The following is a 17,602-nucleotide window of genomic DNA, read 5'->3' on the forward strand; positions in this document are numbered from 1 at the left end:
TAGAGGACAGAAACGGGCTAAGCAATGCAATGGGACAATACATCTGTAGAGCAGATAAATACCACTGAAATGTATGAGGCACACTCATCAGTCTGATACACAGAAATGGTGTCTTGTCTGTGTATTGTGTGCCCTTGCACAAGGTGACAATTGGGGAATTTTACCTGCCATGCAATCAGGTCCTTTACTTTTTCAATCTTCTCAAGGTCCTCTGGGTGTTCCTGCATGTATTTCTCATTGAAGAAGGCCTAGAGAGAGAGAGATAGAGGTGGTCATTAAAATATGGAATTTCCTTAGTACTTCAACATAACACACACACACACAAACAGAAGTCTATAAATTAAGCAATGTTTACTACATCAAAGGGTTAATCCACCCAAACATGACACAGAGTGGTTAGCAGTGTCACCTGTTTAGTTATTCTACCTCTAGACTAAAATACCTATAATAAATAATATCACAGGTTAGTAAAAAGGACCCATCTAATTAGTTTATAATTAACAGAAAGCAGGGAAGGTTTGAATTTTTTTTAATAGTCTCAAAGTTCACCTGGTTGCCTTTGACCATGTAATGTAGGAAAGCAAAGCCATTGTAAAATCAAATCTTAACAGCACATGGAGCTGGAGAGCATTTGCGACAGGTGGGAACTGACCCACCACTGCCTCTCTACCATCGAATGCAAACCATGGATTTCACCCCTGGCTTCATCTCCAAGTGGGAATCCGATCTCGCTATGCAATGTACGCATTCACAAAATTCTCCACTTTGCACAGAAGTGCTCTATTGCCACAAAGATCCAAGAGACCAGCTATAAGGTTCTGACTAGATGGTAGGTACAGGGTTCCCACGATCTTGCGCCATATTTTTCCACAAGCTCCAGACTTGTGTTGGTGGTGTGGCGTTGAACAGGGCACAGTGCTACACATTTTCTGGTACTGTCCAAAATTTTGACCGTTTTAGCAAAGGGTGGCCACCTGACAGTTGTTGATTTGACCTCAACGACCCATCAAAAAAATATAAGGCCTCCCTTACGATCCTGCTGTTGAATGCAGCAAAGGCATTCATCCCTTTGTGTTTGGAGGGCTGTGAATCTGCCTTCTTTGTTTTTCCAAAGTCAATTAACTCAGGGACATGGAAGACCTTACGGCTACCTTATACAAATGGGAGGAGACCTTTTGTGACACATGGAGGCCATGGCAATATTATGTCTATACTTATGCCTATTTGCAGGAGGTCTAGCAACCCGGTTAAGCTCCCAGGACCCTCTACTGTGAGGGCCCTGGCCGAGAAAAATGTGCTTTTCTGGATTCTCTACACCTCCTCATGCTTCATTTCAGTGTTGTCTAGACATCTAGCTTTTACTACTTTCTTAACCCTCTTTTTTTCTGCTTTTTAGAGGCATCTGACCTAGCTCCTTTAATACATGCCCTCTATCTCTCCCCCCTCGGTTTTGAGATCTATCATTTGCAGTTTTCTGCAGTTACTCTGATCTTGTACATTGCCTGTGAGGCGATATGCCCTCTGTGGGTTTTTCTAATCCCCGGGCCCCATTGGTGACCCCGGTATTTTTTTCTATTTTCTTGTCATACATGGTTGCATTCATATGTGTATACTGGATGCACTCTCTGCTGCCTCAAAGACTTTTGTTTTTGCCAGCAATTAACTGAAGTCTTATATTTTATGCGACTTTCATTGCTGTACAGACTCTGTTGCTTAGCCACCGATACCGATACTTGACAACCTCTTTAACTTTGCTCCCCGAGATTGGGCTTCTTCAGTGACTGAAAAGACAGTGAATGAAGAAGCCCAATCACAGGGAGCAGTGTGTCTAAGAGGGAGGAGCTGAGCCGGTGACATCACTCTGCTCTGTTGCTAAGGAGGTGAGACGGCTGGTGACCAATATATTTAGTGCTCCGATACCTTCTTTTTAGTAAGTGAATGTGCTTTGTGGGGGCACAATACAACATATGAAGCAGTGCACATTATGTTTGTCTTATATTTTACATTACATGGATGTGTGAGACCATAGGAGGCGAGCATACTGAGGAGGATTAAGGAGCTTCTCTCTGTGGAGTCTATGCACTGGGGAATACAGAGCATATGTGTTTTTCTTATTCCTATTGAGGTGGGCAGGTCTTTCACCTGGTGATGGACGAGCACAGAAGTGTGAAATATATTGAGGACACTTGGCTGTTGTTTCTGATCACTACAGAACACTGGACTTTTTTTTATATTATTTAGACTGAATTTTGCTGTTAATACACATTTATATAATTTATTATTATTTAACTGGTTGCCGACCAGCCGCCATCGTTTTACGGCGGCAGGTCGGCTCCCCTGCGTGAGAGCCCGTAGCTATACGTCGGCTCTCGCGCAGGCCACTAGGGACGCGTTTGCCCACGAATCCCGTGCGCGTGCCTGGCGGACGCGATCGCTCATTACAGAGCGGGGACCGGGAGCTGTGTGTAAACACACAGCTCCCGGTCCTGTCAGGGAGAGAAATGCTGATCTTCTGTTCATACAATGTATGAACAGAAGATCAGTCATTTCCCCTAGTGAGGCCACCCCCCCTACAGTTAGAACACACCCAGGGACATACTTAACCCCTTCCCCGCCCCCTAGTGTTAACCCCTTCACTGCCAGTGGTATTTTTATAGTAATCCAATGCATTTTTATAGCACTGATCGCTATAAAAATGCCAATGGTCCCAAAAATGTGTCAAAAGTGTCCGCCATAATGTCGCAGTACCGAAAAAAAAATCGCTGCTCGCCGCCATTACTAGTAAAAAAAAAAATATTAATAAAAATACCCCCTATTTTGTAAACGCTATAACTTTTGCGCAAACCAATCAATAAATGCTTATTGCAATTTTTTATTCCGAAAAATATGTAGAATACGTATCGGCCTAAACTGAGGGAAATTTTTTTTTTTTTATATATATATTTTTTTGGGGGATATTTATTACAACAAAAAGTAAAAAATATTATTTTCTTTCAAAATTGTCGCTCTATTTTTGTTTATAGCGCAAAAACTAAAAACCGCAGAGGTGATCAAATACCACCAAAAGAAAGCTTTATTTTTGGGGAAAAAAGGACGCCAATTTTGTTTGGGAGCCACGTAGCACGACTGCGCAATTGTCAGTTAAAGCGACGCAGTGCCGAATCGCAAAAAGTGCTCTGGTCTTTGACCAGCAATATGGTCCGGGGGTTAAGTGGTTAAGAGGTTATTGATTGAGAGTTATTAATGGTAAATGAGTGTTGCGCTACACTATTTTGAAACCTGGGCTATTCGGGTTGCTACTGTGCATGAAAACCTCCATATAGGTCCATGAGATATTCATGCAAAGCTGCTCCAGATTATGGTACTCTAGTCAAAGTAAACCCCACTCAATATGTAGAAAGAGAGAGAGAAAGAATATACACACACACACCGCAACAAAAGCAAAGAATTACCTTCTCATAATTTGCAAATCCTCCCATTACTGCTGGGTCCACAATACCATTCAGGAGTAAGGAGAGAGGATTTATGGGTAAATTGGGGTCATTCATGTGCTGCTGCACCATGTTATTAATCTTCTCATTCGTGAGTTGCATCGTCTCAATTGCATTTTCCAGTGGACTTATTTCTACCTACAATGAGAGAAAAAACATTAAACCACAAGCTTTCCCAGTATATTTTAAACCTATAGGACATTGATACCCTGGCTAGTATCTTTCTGGCTTCAAGCTCTTTATAGTATCATACAGCACTGATTTCTCCATAGTACAATTTCTTCGACAGATTACAGACACTGAATCCTCTTCCACCATAAGCGATCATCAACAAAGCACAATATAATTTCTCTCCACGCCAAAGTGTGTTTACTGAGGGTGATAGAAATTGTCTAAGTATGGCCACAAACCTCAGTGGGTCAGCACAGCCTGCAGTGCAAACACTACAGGGAAGGGGGAGAGACCAGCTTACCAGAAAGGGAACAAGAGGCTGGGATTTCAAACCTTCCTGATCAACTGTTTTGCCAGAGAGAGATTGCCTTGATGGTCCATAAACAGTGAATACATTTCTATAAACCCAAGTAATGGGCATTATTAATTGAAATGCTATTTGCCATTTCCAAAGTCATGACTCTCTCAGCCGAACAATAATGCTGCTGAACCATCACGGCTAACAATCTGCACTCTTCTCTATGATTTTCAGTAACTGCAAACATAGAGGTGGTACTTCTGAAACTTGCGATTCTCAGTACCGATTGTTTCCACAGGCAACAAGCAGCATGTCTCAAATGCAGGAATGTGTGCCATCCCAGCAGTCATGTACTTATAGTTTACTTTGTAATTACCGTATTCATAGCCTTCACTTCAAACCATCTCAGGATGCCTGGCAGCTTGTAAGATATTGAAAAAGTAGTTCTCTCGATCCACATATTCTGTAATTACAAGAGAAATACATGTTTTTTTTTTTTATTACAACATTACAGTAGCAGGCATGAAGATTATTATTATTCCTCCGGTCGAAAGAATGTGGATACTCCTCCAAATCATTGAGTTCAGGCGTTTCCAGCGAAGGGTACCATCACCACAGCATACATAGACAGTTTAGACAATTTAACTTCTATAACCCCCATGGTTTGGTGTGGAGGTCTGTGCACAGAGCTCTGACATCAACCCTACTGAACACCTGTACTGTTTGGATGAATTGAGATGCTGAGTGCAAGGAAGGTCATCTCATACAACATTCCTGCCCGACCTCACAAATGCTCTTTGGCTAAATGGGCACAAATTCCCACAGCTTTTCCCCAACATTTTGCAAAAAGCCTGTTGGAGAATGTTATATAGGCAACAATTTCATATTAATGTTTATAGTTTTGGAATGGGATACCTAACAAGTTTATACAGATACAATAGCCAAGTGTCTACAAACATTTAGCTACATATAGGCCCAGATTCTCAAAGGGCTTACGACGGCGCAACGCCATGTACGCCGTCGTAAGTCCTAATCTGGGCCGTCGTATCTATGCGACTGATTCTTAATATCAGTTACGCATAGATATCCATTAGATCCGACAGGCGTAAGGCTCTTACGCCGTCGGATCTTAAATGCATTTTTTTTTTGTCCGCTAGGTGTCGCCTCCGTCGTTTTCCCCGTCGAGTATGCAAATTAGCTAGATACGCGAATTCCCGAACGTACGCGCGGCCGACGCAGTGAAGTTACAACGTTTACGTTAGGTTTTTCCGGCGTAAAGTTGCCCCTGCTATATGAGGGGCAACCAATGTTAAGTATGGCCGTCGTTCCCGCGTCGAAATTTATAAATTTACGTCGTTTGCGTAAGTCGTCCGTGAATGGGGCTGGATGCTATTTATGTTCACGAAGAAACCAATGATGTCCTGGCGACGTCATTTGGAGCAATGCACCCTGGGATATTTTTCGGACGGCGCATGCGCAGTACGTTGGGCACGGGAACGCGCTTAATTTAAATACTACACGCCCCCTACCCGCCGAATTTGAATTAGACGGGCTTGCGCCGGGTGATTTACGCTACGCCGCCGCAACTTTACACGCAAGTGCTTTGTGAATAAAGCACTTGCCTGTAAAACTTGCAGCGGCGTAACGTAAATGAGATACGTTACGCCCACCGACATTTACGCCATTCTACGAGAATCTGGGCCATTATATCCAGTTAAATAACTCTGCCAAGCATTATTTTACATTCATCATAAATAATTTAGTCACAGGTCTTTGGGTCAGTTAAAAAAAAAAATTATATATATATATATAGAAAAGCCTAAATTCTTCTACCTGTTTTGTCACCCGTGGCAAGTCACATGTGTGGAAATCTAAACCAGTAAAAAGGTCAGGTCTAAGGATGAACTGTGGCGTGTTTGCACAGTCCTTGTGCAGAGCCCGCCAGGAAGTCGGCACTGCGCTGCGCTAATCACAGGCAGTGAGATATTTGCATCTCTGCAGCCGTGCATCGGAACAATGTCTCACTGCCTGCGATTAGCACAGTGCCGACTTCCTGGCGGGCTTTGCACGCGGGCTTTGTTAATATGCCGCAGCTGATCCTTAGTCAGGTCCCATTACAGAGTTGAAGTTCCCCTATTCTTATCCAAGGAGAGGTATAGTCACAGACAATACCTCTGTAATGGTGCCGAACACTGGATTTCAAATTAGAAGCATTCAAATTGCAAGGGAGGAAAAATATTAATTAGTTATATTTAGTGTTCTTAGCAACTTCTAAGACCCCTTTCGCACTGAGGCGCTTTTCAGCTAAAAAATAGCACCTGTAAAGCGCCAGAAAAACACCTCCCCTTGCAGTCCCAGTGTGAAAGCCAAAGTGCTTTCATACTGGGACACTGCGCTGGCACGACATAAGAAAAAAAAATCCTGGAAATCGCAGCGGCGCTACCTCTGTGCATTTAACCCTTTATTCGGCTGCTAGCGGGGGTTAAATGCACCCCGACATCGGCTGAATAGCGCCGCTAAAATGACAGTAAAGCGCTACCAAAACTAGCAGCATTTTAACTTCAATGCCCACACGCCCCACAGTGTGAAAGGGGTCTTAGTTTAAAACAGTACCCTGAATTTTTTTTACAGGTTAGGCTCAGACTTATTCAGGGTGGATATTGTGCAAGTTTTTTGGCAACATATATTCTTTAAGATTGACAAAGATAATGGTATAGCAACACAACTTTATGTGTGTGTGTGTGTGTATATACATATATACACACATATACACACACACACACACACATACATACACACACTATATAATATATATATATATAATTTTTTTTTATTTTTTTTTAATTAAGCCATCATTTGTTTCTCTATTGTTTGTTTCTTACATACACTTTAGGGTATTTTTTGTTTTGCACAAAGAGAAGGCTTTGAATTTCTCTAAGGCTCTTATTGCTGCCAATTTCCCTATTGCATACATTTGCCCAGACTTTCTATCTAGCTGACATAACAGAGATTGACAGGACCAACTTTTGACAGCTGTCACTAGGAGATTTCCCCTCACCCCCAATTTATTATGATCAGTGTATATATATCTCAAGCAAATTGAGTTTCACCTGCTGGTATCTGACCGAATACTCACATTGCTTAATGTGCTTTATTTGACCAATAAAATAATTTTGACTTACCTGTAAATTCCATACCTTGGAGTACAGTACAGGACATTGGTGATATATATTTGTACACCATGGATTATAGTGTGTACCTTCAAGTGATTGGACACTGGCAAGCTTTTGAGGACAAGCCCCTCTGGAATGCCTCCCCTATGACCTATCCTACTCCGGGAGTCCTCAGTTTTGTAGCAAGCTGAGTAATCCAAGGAAAAGAAGGACAGGTGTCCTGTATTGTACTCCAAGGTATCTAATTTACACATGTTAAAATGTATTTTATCTTAATTATACAATAATGGGCACATATTCATACACCATGGGATATACCCAAGCAATGACCATGAAGGGTGGGGCAACAACTATGCAAAATGGAACTAAGCCAAAGTACAGCAAGTCCAGAGTGGCAGAGTGATGCTGCAAGAATCTTATGGCCAAAATCTGCATCCACAGAACTTTTAGAAGGTATGAATATAAGTCCAAGTGGTGGCCTTACACAGTTGAGCTACAGGGGCTTGGTGCCGAAAAGCCCAGGAAACTCCTACAGATCCGGTGGAGTTGGCGTGATACAGTGCAGGAGGAGGTTTTTGCTTCAGAGCATAAGTTGCTTATCCACCATGCAATGATGGATTTTGGGTGCACCTTTGTGAGGGCCAGAGGAAAAACAAGCACGGGATCCATTTGTCTGATGGCATTCCTTTGAAAGCTTAAGAGCGGGGCACAAGGGTGGCAGAACAATGACCTCAATGAGGTGGAATGCTAAAACCACCTTTGGAAGAAAGGATGGTCTTGGGCTTAAACCGGGGCATACACTGAGTTTTGTTTTTGTTCAACTGCTGAGTTGAACGAAAACAAAAAAAACGCACAGGTTCCTGCATCAAAACAAGTAATGTATATTTTATTTTGACAGCGGGGACTCGTGTGCCTCCCCCTCCCCCTCATCAAAATACACTGACCAGTGCAGCACTGGCTGCAGCGGCAGATCAAATGCTGGTATACCAGCAGGACTGTTAAATAGAAGCCGGTCTAATGATCAGCGTTGGTTGAACAGAGAGGTGTACAGATGGATTTCTGCTGAACCAGACAAATTTTGACATGTATATACCCAGTTTAAGACAACCTTGTCATTGTGAAGTATGAAGAAAAGGCTCATTACGTGTCCTCAAAAGCCTGCCAGTATCCAGTCACCTGAAGATATGTACCTAAAGCCCACGGTGAATAAATATGTTACCCGTGTCCTGTAAAAATAAGATAATGTGTTTGGTAGACTATCAGTAATTCTCCAGCTTACTTACGGCAAATTCATTGTCAGGATCTTTCTCTCCTTTCCTTATGGGTCTAGAGTACTGGAATCGAACAACCTCATTCACCCGGTAAAAACTGCAAAAAATGCAAGACAAAGAGGTCAGTGATTAGTGTAGCAGTACACATGATAAGCCTTAGAAGGCACATCCATACAAAGCTGATATTTCAGTTTAAGTAAATTCTGCAGCGTTTCAGAGCCATACAGGACCTCACATGCCTGATGAAGGGGCCCTCCGTGCCTCCGAAACGTTGCAGTCTGCTGTAATGATGTGATCGCTGATTAAAGCTTTGAACACACTCTGGAGATCCTTGGTGTGCTGGTGACATTCTTTTACTCTGAATTGACACGGTTCCAGCCAGTGGTCGCTTCAGCGCCCACTTATATGCACTGCCCAACACCCCCCCCCCTTTTCTCTTTTTTTTTTCTTTTTTTCTTTTCCATCTTTGGTTTCCTCAACTGATGGTGTTATAATCAGTTATTTGGAGGCCGTGTATTGGAGGGAGACACGGTCACACGACTAAAACATGCTCTTAACCAAACAAGAGACAGATTGCTTAAGATGATATTTCAGGTGCTAGCACACTGGGGTAGGAATGTTTATGGTCCAATTGTATGAGCACCATGTTACTGGACATGTCTGTTGCGACAGTCTAGATCAGGGGTGTCAAACTGGCGGCCCTCCAGCTGTTGCAAAACTACAAGTCCCATGAGGCATTGCAAGGCTAACAGTTACAAGCATGACTCCCACAGGCAGAGGCATGATGGGACTTGTAGTTTTGGAACAGCTGGAGGGCCACCAGTTTGACACCCCTGGTCTAGATGCTTATGTTACAGATGGAATGTGACTCTCACTGCAAAGCCTGCATGTTTGTGATATGGTCTATTGCGACCACAGTTGTTCTGTCCCTTTCTGTATTTCCTTGTGAAAAAAGAAAAAAATAATAAAATTTCATATTTAAAAAAAAATGTATCCAACAACATTTTTAGTTTGTTACTTTATTGTTCATTGCATGGTCACTTTATAGTATTGCACTTTGATTTTCAAGTTCTGTTGCATTTTGCAAGTAATGTGTTCATGAGAGTTCTATATTAATTGCTCACGTTTTTGAACATATTAATATAATGTTGGCCATACACTATACGAAAAATCGTCCAAAAATTTGGCCAGTTAATGGGCACAAAATCAATAATCATTTGGATGTTTTTGAGCCGACAAGTTTGGACATTTTCTGCAGGACGATAAATTGAAAGGTTAAAAAGTGGATGTAAACCCGAAAAAAATGTATTTTCTGTCACAATGTTGCTGTATTCAAACACGGCTTAGAGTTGTTCCTACAAAGATTCATTTTCACACATTTTGTACACTGGCTTTTTCACCAGCTGCAGTCTGTTAAAGGGCAAGTTCGCCTTTGTACACTTGTTTTCCCCCTAAATTCCAGCTGCCCTATGCACCAATATAGCATTCATGTACTTTTTTTTGCAACTTCTTCCTGTGTCACGACCTCTAGTCTGATCAGGAAGAAAACATTACTAATGGAAAAGTCTGGATACATGGATGAGCACAAGAAAAGTAAATGACTCCCAACTGTCCCTGATTTCGAGGGACTGTCCCTGATTCGGAGCAGTTCTTTCCCCCTCATTTTGGTCTGATTATTTTATTTATTTATACCGTATTTATCGGCGTATACCGCGCACTTTCTTGCATTTTCAGGGCAAAATCGCGGGTGCGCGATATACGCCGATACCCGCGCTGTGTTTGAACCACTGCGCCGACATATACCAAGCGCAGTACACTCGGGTATAGTCGGGCAGGCTCGGCTCCTCTCACGGTCACGTCCTGTGCGTCCTGTACGTCCTTTACGCGAGAGGAGCCGAGCCTGCCCCGACTATACCCGAGTGTACTGCGCTCGGTATATGTTGGCGCAGTGGTTGGAACACAGCGCGGGAAGTGGGGAGGACACCACGATGGCCGCAGAAGGACGCCGGACCGGACGAGGCCGCCGTTAAACGACGGGCAGGACGCGATGGATGACGGGCAAGACACCGACAGGGGCATCCAAACTAAGTATTTTTTTTTTCCAGGAATTTTCCTTCAAGTTCGGGGGTGCGCAATATACGCCGGGGCGCATTATAGCAAGATAAATACGGTATATGTTGTATATAAAATGCAATTTTTATCTTTCAAAAGGTGTTTCCCAGTGCTAAACCTTTCATCCAAATTTGTACATTTTAAAATTTGTACATTTTAATTTGTACATTTGTACATTTTAAAAGCCATAATAAAGGAATAGTAGTGGTAAAAAAAAAAAAGCCTTTGTGGATTTAATTAACCTTTTTTTTTGGTTAATTCTCCTTTAAGGGTGTGTGGCAGGAGGCGTGTGTTATTTCAACATATATTATGTAGGAGTAGGAGTCCCTCATTCCCATCTCAAAATGTTGGGAGGTATGCTGTAGATTTTATGGAAATCTTTGATATTTTTTTAAAAAAAACTACATGAATACTTTATTGGTGCATAGGGGAGCTGGAATTTTAGAAAAAAAAAAAAGGTGAACTTACCCTTTAAATTTCTCATATCTACAAGACAGGTAACCCTTCTCATAGTGCATGCAGAAGCACCTATGAGTAATTAAAAAGCTATTAAGCTATTATGCATTAGAATATTGAAACTCCTTGCTTTAATGAGCTTGACAAATTGAAATATGTCACGATAACAGACTGTACCTTTCTCCCCAAACACAGCTCAATGTAAATGAAGTAAAAAATATTAATTTAGAGGAGTTTTAACTGTCTCGGTGTAGAAAACATGCCTGTGGATGAAGTCCCAGAGGAACCACATCTAAAAGGCCTATCTCCGGCTATTACATAGCCTCGGGCATTTGTGTCTACATTGCTGCCGCACACTGCTCTTTACATACCTCACTAAGTCCCTAATCTACACTCAGAGCTGCCACACGCTATGTCCCATAGGAACCCCTCCATACAGCAGGGAATCCCACTGTGAAAATGTCTTTTTTATAAATGCCCTGTACAGAATTAAATATTGAACAGAAATAAAGATAAACAATGTTTTCCTGCGATACCAGTGAACAGGTTTAGTGTGCATTTAAAATGAAAAGGTGGCCGTGACTTACTATAAATATCTATTCTCACAATTTTATACAGTGCCAACATATATTGTAGCAATTATATTAGTAGATGCCTTATACATACTGTACCAACAATTGTAACAAAGTATTACCAAAGAGTAGGAGTACCCTTTTTTTGGTTAATCATGAAGTGTAAGGCTGCTTTCACACTGGGGCGGGCGTTGAGGGTAAAACGCCACTACTTTTATATTGTTTTAGCAGCGCTATTTGGCCACTAGCAGTGCAATTTTAACCCCCGCTAGCAGCCGAATAAAGAGTTAAATGTGCCGGTAATGCGCAGGTGGTTCGGCAGCGGTGCCCATTCATTTTAATGGGCATGAGCGGTGTATACAGCAGCGCTCCTCCACCGCCCAAAAGATGCTGCTTACATTTTTCAGTTGCTTTACAAGCGATATTTTTAGCCCAAAAGCGCCTGAAAAAACGCCCCACTGTGAAAGAGGTCTAACAATGAACTTCTCTTTTTGCTCCCTTGTTGTCTATTAAATATACCACTGCAAGCATTTGATTAGATCGGTTTGATAAGTGCTGAAGACAAGAACCTGTACCAAAGATCGTGTGCGTTTAGAACTTCCTGTGCACAAGATATCACTTGGGTAATAATAAGTGTGCAGGAAGAAGACAACAAGGCTGTTGTACAATATTGACCTTCACACTTGGATAGGCTGCAGCAGAAGGTGGAGCTGGCAGCTTAGGTCCAAAGTACCCACTGCCAAAATCATCCATTTCTAAAAATAACATAAATCAGCACTTGGTAGATATCCCCTTTAACGGCAGCTGTTTGCTGATCTTCTACACTTATCTCCAGCTTACACAAAGCTTCAAGTGTGTAACTACAGCTATAGCAGCCTATGGGGGGTGTAGGAAACACGGGGAGCCAGGTACAGTCTGTCTGCATAAAGATGTATTGAGGTAACAGTAGCATATTCAAACAAAAGAGAAAAAAACGTATATAACATCCATTAAGGTTATTAGTAGGCTGCAGCATAATAGCCTTAATGTGTACAGACAGGTTACATTTTTAACTAATTTGGCCATTTGATATGACATTGCCAAATGCGTATATATATATATATATATATATATATATATATATATATATATATACACACATATATATATATATATATATATATATATATATATATATATATATATACACACATATATATATATATATATATATATATACACACATATATATATATATATATATATATATATATATATACACACACACACACACACACACACACACACACACACACACACACACAGTGGGGCAAAAAAGTATTTGGTCAGCCACCAATTGTGCAAGTTCTCCCACTGTTAGGCTAGGTTCACACCACGATTTTACCATCCAATAAACGGACCGTTAAATCGGATGGAATCGTATGTGACAAAATCGGATGGAATCGTATGTCAAAATTTTCACAAAAAAATCGGATCCTGATTTTAAATAATGTCTGGGAAAAAGAAGATTTTTGAAGTTATGGATATTCAGGGGAACCCCGCCGGCAATTTAAAACAAAAATGATGTGCGGTTCCCCCTAAATATCCATAACCAGACCCTTCAGGTCTGGTATGGATATTCAGGGGAACCCCGCCGTCAATTTAAAACAAAAATGACGTGCGGTTCCCGGTAAATATCCATAACCAGACCCTTCATTCTGGTATGGATATTCAGGGGAACCCCGCCGTCAATTTAAAACAAAAATGACGTGCGGTTCCCGGTAAATATCCATAACCAGACCCGTTATCCGAGCACGTTGACCTGGCCGGCCGCAGAAAAGAGGGGGGGACAGAGTGCGGCCCCCCCTCTCTCCTGAACCGCACCAGGCCACATGCCCTCAACATGGGGAGGATGTCCCCATGTTGATGGGGACAAGGGTCTCATCCCCACAACCCTTGCCCGGTGGTTGTGGGGGTATGCGGGCGGGAGGTTTATCAGAATCTGGAAGACCCCTTTAACAAAGGGGACCCCCAGATCCTGACCCCCCCCCCCCTGTGTGAAATGGTAATGGGGTACACTGTACCTCTACCATTTCACGGAGGAAGTAAAAAGTATTGTAAAAAAAACACACTGACACAAAAGAATAAAGTCCTTTTTAAAAAAATAAATAAAAAAACTCCAGCGCTGAAAAATCCACTCGTTCCCGGCTTCCTGCGTTGTCCTGATCCTGCGACGGGTGCGGGTGATCTCCCGCGATGAGAAGATCCAAGGTCGGGTGATCTCCGCTCCGGCGATGTGAAGATCCATCCATCCGGCGCAGCAGCATCCCGGACCTCCTCTCACCGCTGGGCACAGCCCAGCGAATGAGCGGCTGAAGCGGTGACATTTCTTATATAGAGGAGGCAGAGCCACCCGTCACGTGACCCCGCCCCCTCTGACGTACCTCTGCTACGTCACTGGGGAAGACCAAGAAGAGGAAAGGTCTTTCCTCTTCATGGTCTTTTTAATAAAGGACTTTATTCTTTTGTGTCAGTGTGTTTTTTTACAATACTTTTTACTTCCTTCGTGAAATGGTAGAGGTACAGTGTACCCCATTACCATTTCACACAGGGGGGGGGTCAGGATCTGGGAGTCCCCTTTGTTAAAGGGGTCTTCCAGATTCTGATAAACCTCCCGCCCGCATACCCCCACAACCACCGGGCAAGGGTTGTGGGGATGAGACCCTTGTCCCCATCAACATGGGGACATCCTCCCCATGTTGAGGGCATGTGGCCTGGTGCGGTTCAGGAGAGAGGGGGGGCCGCACTCTGTCCCCCCCTCTTTTCTGCGGCCGGCCAGGTCAACGTGCTCGGATAATGGGTCTGGTTATGGATATTTACCGGGAACCGCACGTCATTTTTGTTTTAAATTGACGGCGGGGTTCCCCTGAATATCCATACCAGACCTGAAGGGTCTGGTTATGGATATTTACCGGGAACCGCACGTCATTTTTGTTTTAAATTGACGGCGGGGTTCCCCTGAATATCCATACCAGACCTAAAGGGTCTGGTTATTGAATTTGCGGGGACCTCCGTTCGGGTTCCCTCAACCCTAGTAATAAAAAATCGGGTACGATTTATCGCACAGTCATCCGATTTAGTACGATTTACATTGACCACAATATAAAAAAAAAACGGACACGATTGTAATACGATTTCAAATCAGGACCAAAAATCGTGGGCAGACACGTTTTTTGATACGATTTTAAATCGTATTAAATCGTATGCGGATCAAATCGGATGCACTTGGGGACCTAAATTAATGAATGGCAGTGAATGGATCCGTTTTGCCATACAGATTTGTACGATTTTAAAGCTAAAATCGTGAGTAAAAAACGGATGACAAAATCGTGGTGTGAATGCACCCTTATTGTCATCATAGGTATAACTCAACTATGAGAGACAAAATGTGGAAACAAATCCAGACAATCACATTGTCTGATTTGGAAAGAGTTTATTTGCAAATTATGGTGTAAAATAAGTATTTGGTCTCTACAAACTAGAAAGATTTCTGGCTCTCACAGACCTTCTTCTTTAAGAGGCTCCTCTGTCCTCCACTCATTCCCTGTATTAATGGCACCTGTTTGAACTTGTTATCAGCATAAAAGACACCTGTCTACAACCTCAAACAGTCACACTCCAAACTCCACTATGGTGAAGACCAAAGAGCAGTCGAAGGACACCAGAAATAAAATTGTGGACCTGCGCCAGCCTAGGAAGACTGAATCTGCAATAGGCAAGCAGCTTGGTGTAATAAAATCAACTGTGGGAGCAATAATTAGAAAATGGAAGACATACAAGACCACTGATAATCTCCCTCGATCTGGGGCTCCACGAAAGATCTCACCCCGTGGGGTCAAAATGATCACAAGAACGGTGAGCAAAAATCCCAGAACCACACAGGGGGACCTAGTGAATGACCTCTGCAGAGAGCTGGGACCAACATAACAAAGGCTACCTTCAGTAACACACTACGCCGCGGTGGACTCAGATCCTGTGGTGCCAGACGTGTCCCCCTGCTTAAGCCAGTACATGTCCGGGCCCATCTGAGGTTTGCTAGAGAGCATTTGGATGAGCCAGAAGAGGATTGGAAGAATGTCATATGGTCAGATGAAACCTGAAACACAACTTGTCTTGTTTGGAGGAAAGAGAATGCAGAGTTCCAACCAAAGAACACCATACCTACTGTGAAGCATGGGGGTGGCAACATCATGCTTTGGGGCCGTTTCTCTGCAAAAGGAACAGGACGACTGATCCGTGTACATGAAAGAATGAATAGGGCCATGTATCGTGAGATTTTGAGTGCAAACCGCCTCCCATCAGCAAGGGCATTGAAAACGTGGCTGGGTCTTTCAGCATGACAATGATCCCAAACACACCGCCCGGGCAGCGAACGAGTGGCTTCGTAAGAAGCATTTCAAGGTCCTGGAGTGGCCTAGCCAGTCTCCAGATCTCAACCCCATAGAAAACCTTTGGAGGGAGTTGAAAGTCTGTGTTGACCAGCGACAGCCCCAAAACATCACTGCTCTAGAGGAGATCTGCATGGAGGAATGGGCCAACATACCAGCAACAGTGTGTGACAATCTTGTTAAGACTTACAGAGAACATTTGACCTCTGTCACTGCCAACAAAGGATATATAACAAAGTATTGAGATGAGCTTTTGATATTGACCAAATACTTATTTTCCACCATCATTTGCAAATAAATTCTTTCCAAATCAGACAATGTGATTGTCTGGATTTGTTTCCACATTTTGTCTCTCATAGTTGAGGTATACCTATGATGACAATTACAGGCCTCTCTCATCTTTTTAAGTGGGAGAACTTGCACAATTGGTGGCTGACTAAATACTTTTTTGCCCCACTGTACGTGTGTGTGTGTGTGTGTGTGTGTGTGTGTGTATATATATATATCACACACACATACACACAAAAGCATATGCATTTAATTTTATTTTTATTTTTTGTTTTTTACTCACAGGAGTTATAGCACGGCACGTATACACTTATAGCCAGTAATATAGCAACTTCAAAAAATCAAAACAAAACCAGGACCCTGGCGTGCGCACTTCTCCCCAGCCCCCCAATAGTTAATGTCTAGCTTAGTTGAACTTGCGTTCAAATAACTACATTCTGTGTACATGAAATCAAAAAGGGTGAACAAAGCCCTATAGTTTGTTTTCTTTAAAGATCAGCCACAGTTTGAGTGGAAAAGCCTGTCCCATGCCAGAATACTGCAGAGAAGGTCTCTTGCTTTTTATGGGAAAGCAACGGTATGATTGCAAAGGACTAACACTCCTTGGTGAGTTAGGCTGGCCATAGACGGTTGGAAACTTCCTGCCGAGATTTGAACCATGTATGGGCAGGCTGAATGTACCAAGTTAATCAATCAACTTGGGTAAAACCAGCCTGCAGGATTTTACATTTGATTATCGCTAACAGCTGCTATAGCCTCTGGCAATAATCAGTCTTCTCCCAGTTAAATTCCCCTGTGGCTGCAGGAAATAAATTTGCTCCATCTATGGCCTGCCTTAGAGCCAGAGCTCTCCAATTAGCAGAGAACATGAGCTTTGCCGATTGCAAATCTATGGGTCTCACTCAGCAGGGGGCTGAATCTCTACAATCAGACCATTGCTTCCCCACAGAGCAAGAGTCTACAGCTGCTGGTAGGGGACAGGCTTTTAACTCAGGCTTTGGATGCCTTAAAGAGGAGTTCCACCCAAATTTGGAACTTCCTCTTAACCCACTCCTCTCCCCCTTACATGCCACATTTGGCATGTAATTTTTTTGGGGGGGTGTGGGGGCTTCAGCACGAGTGGGACTTCCTGTCCCACTTCCTCCTTCCTGTAGGCGACTAAGCTTAATCGCCTTCAGGAAGGGGCTGCTGTAGGCGATCGCCTAGGACACATCACAGGTCCTAGGCGATCTCCTGGCCTATTACACGGCGCGGCGCCGGGCCGCTCACGCATGCGCAGTGCCGCTCGCGCATGCGCAGTGGGTGCCCGGCCGTGAAGCCGAAAGCCGTCACGGCCGGGTGCC

The 17,602-nt window shown here is 43.1% G+C and overlaps 1 protein-coding gene across 2 annotated transcripts in view; it reads right to left on the reverse strand.

Annotated features, from left to right (window-relative positions):
* Nucleotides 1-17,602, reverse strand: part of DOCK1 (dedicator of cytokinesis 1) — a 529,562-nt gene that overhangs the window by 40,918 nt on the left and 471,042 nt on the right. For both annotated transcript variants that reach the window (XM_040361423.1, XM_040361424.1), the window contains exons 43-46: nucleotides 8,417-8,501; nucleotides 4,337-4,423; nucleotides 3,453-3,629; nucleotides 165-248 (exon numbers count right to left, since the gene is read on the reverse strand). In XM_040361423.1, coding sequence (XP_040217357.1) covers nucleotides 165-248; nucleotides 3,453-3,629; nucleotides 4,337-4,423; nucleotides 8,417-8,501 — 433 coding nt within the window. The remainder of the gene's footprint in view (nucleotides 1-164; nucleotides 249-3,452; nucleotides 3,630-4,336; nucleotides 4,424-8,416; nucleotides 8,502-17,602) is intronic.

The sequence above is a fragment of the Rana temporaria genome, chromosome 8 (assembly GCF_905171775.1).
Source record: "Rana temporaria chromosome 8, aRanTem1.1, whole genome shotgun sequence".
Taxonomy (NCBI): Eukaryota; Metazoa; Chordata; class Amphibia; order Anura; family Ranidae; genus Rana; species Rana temporaria.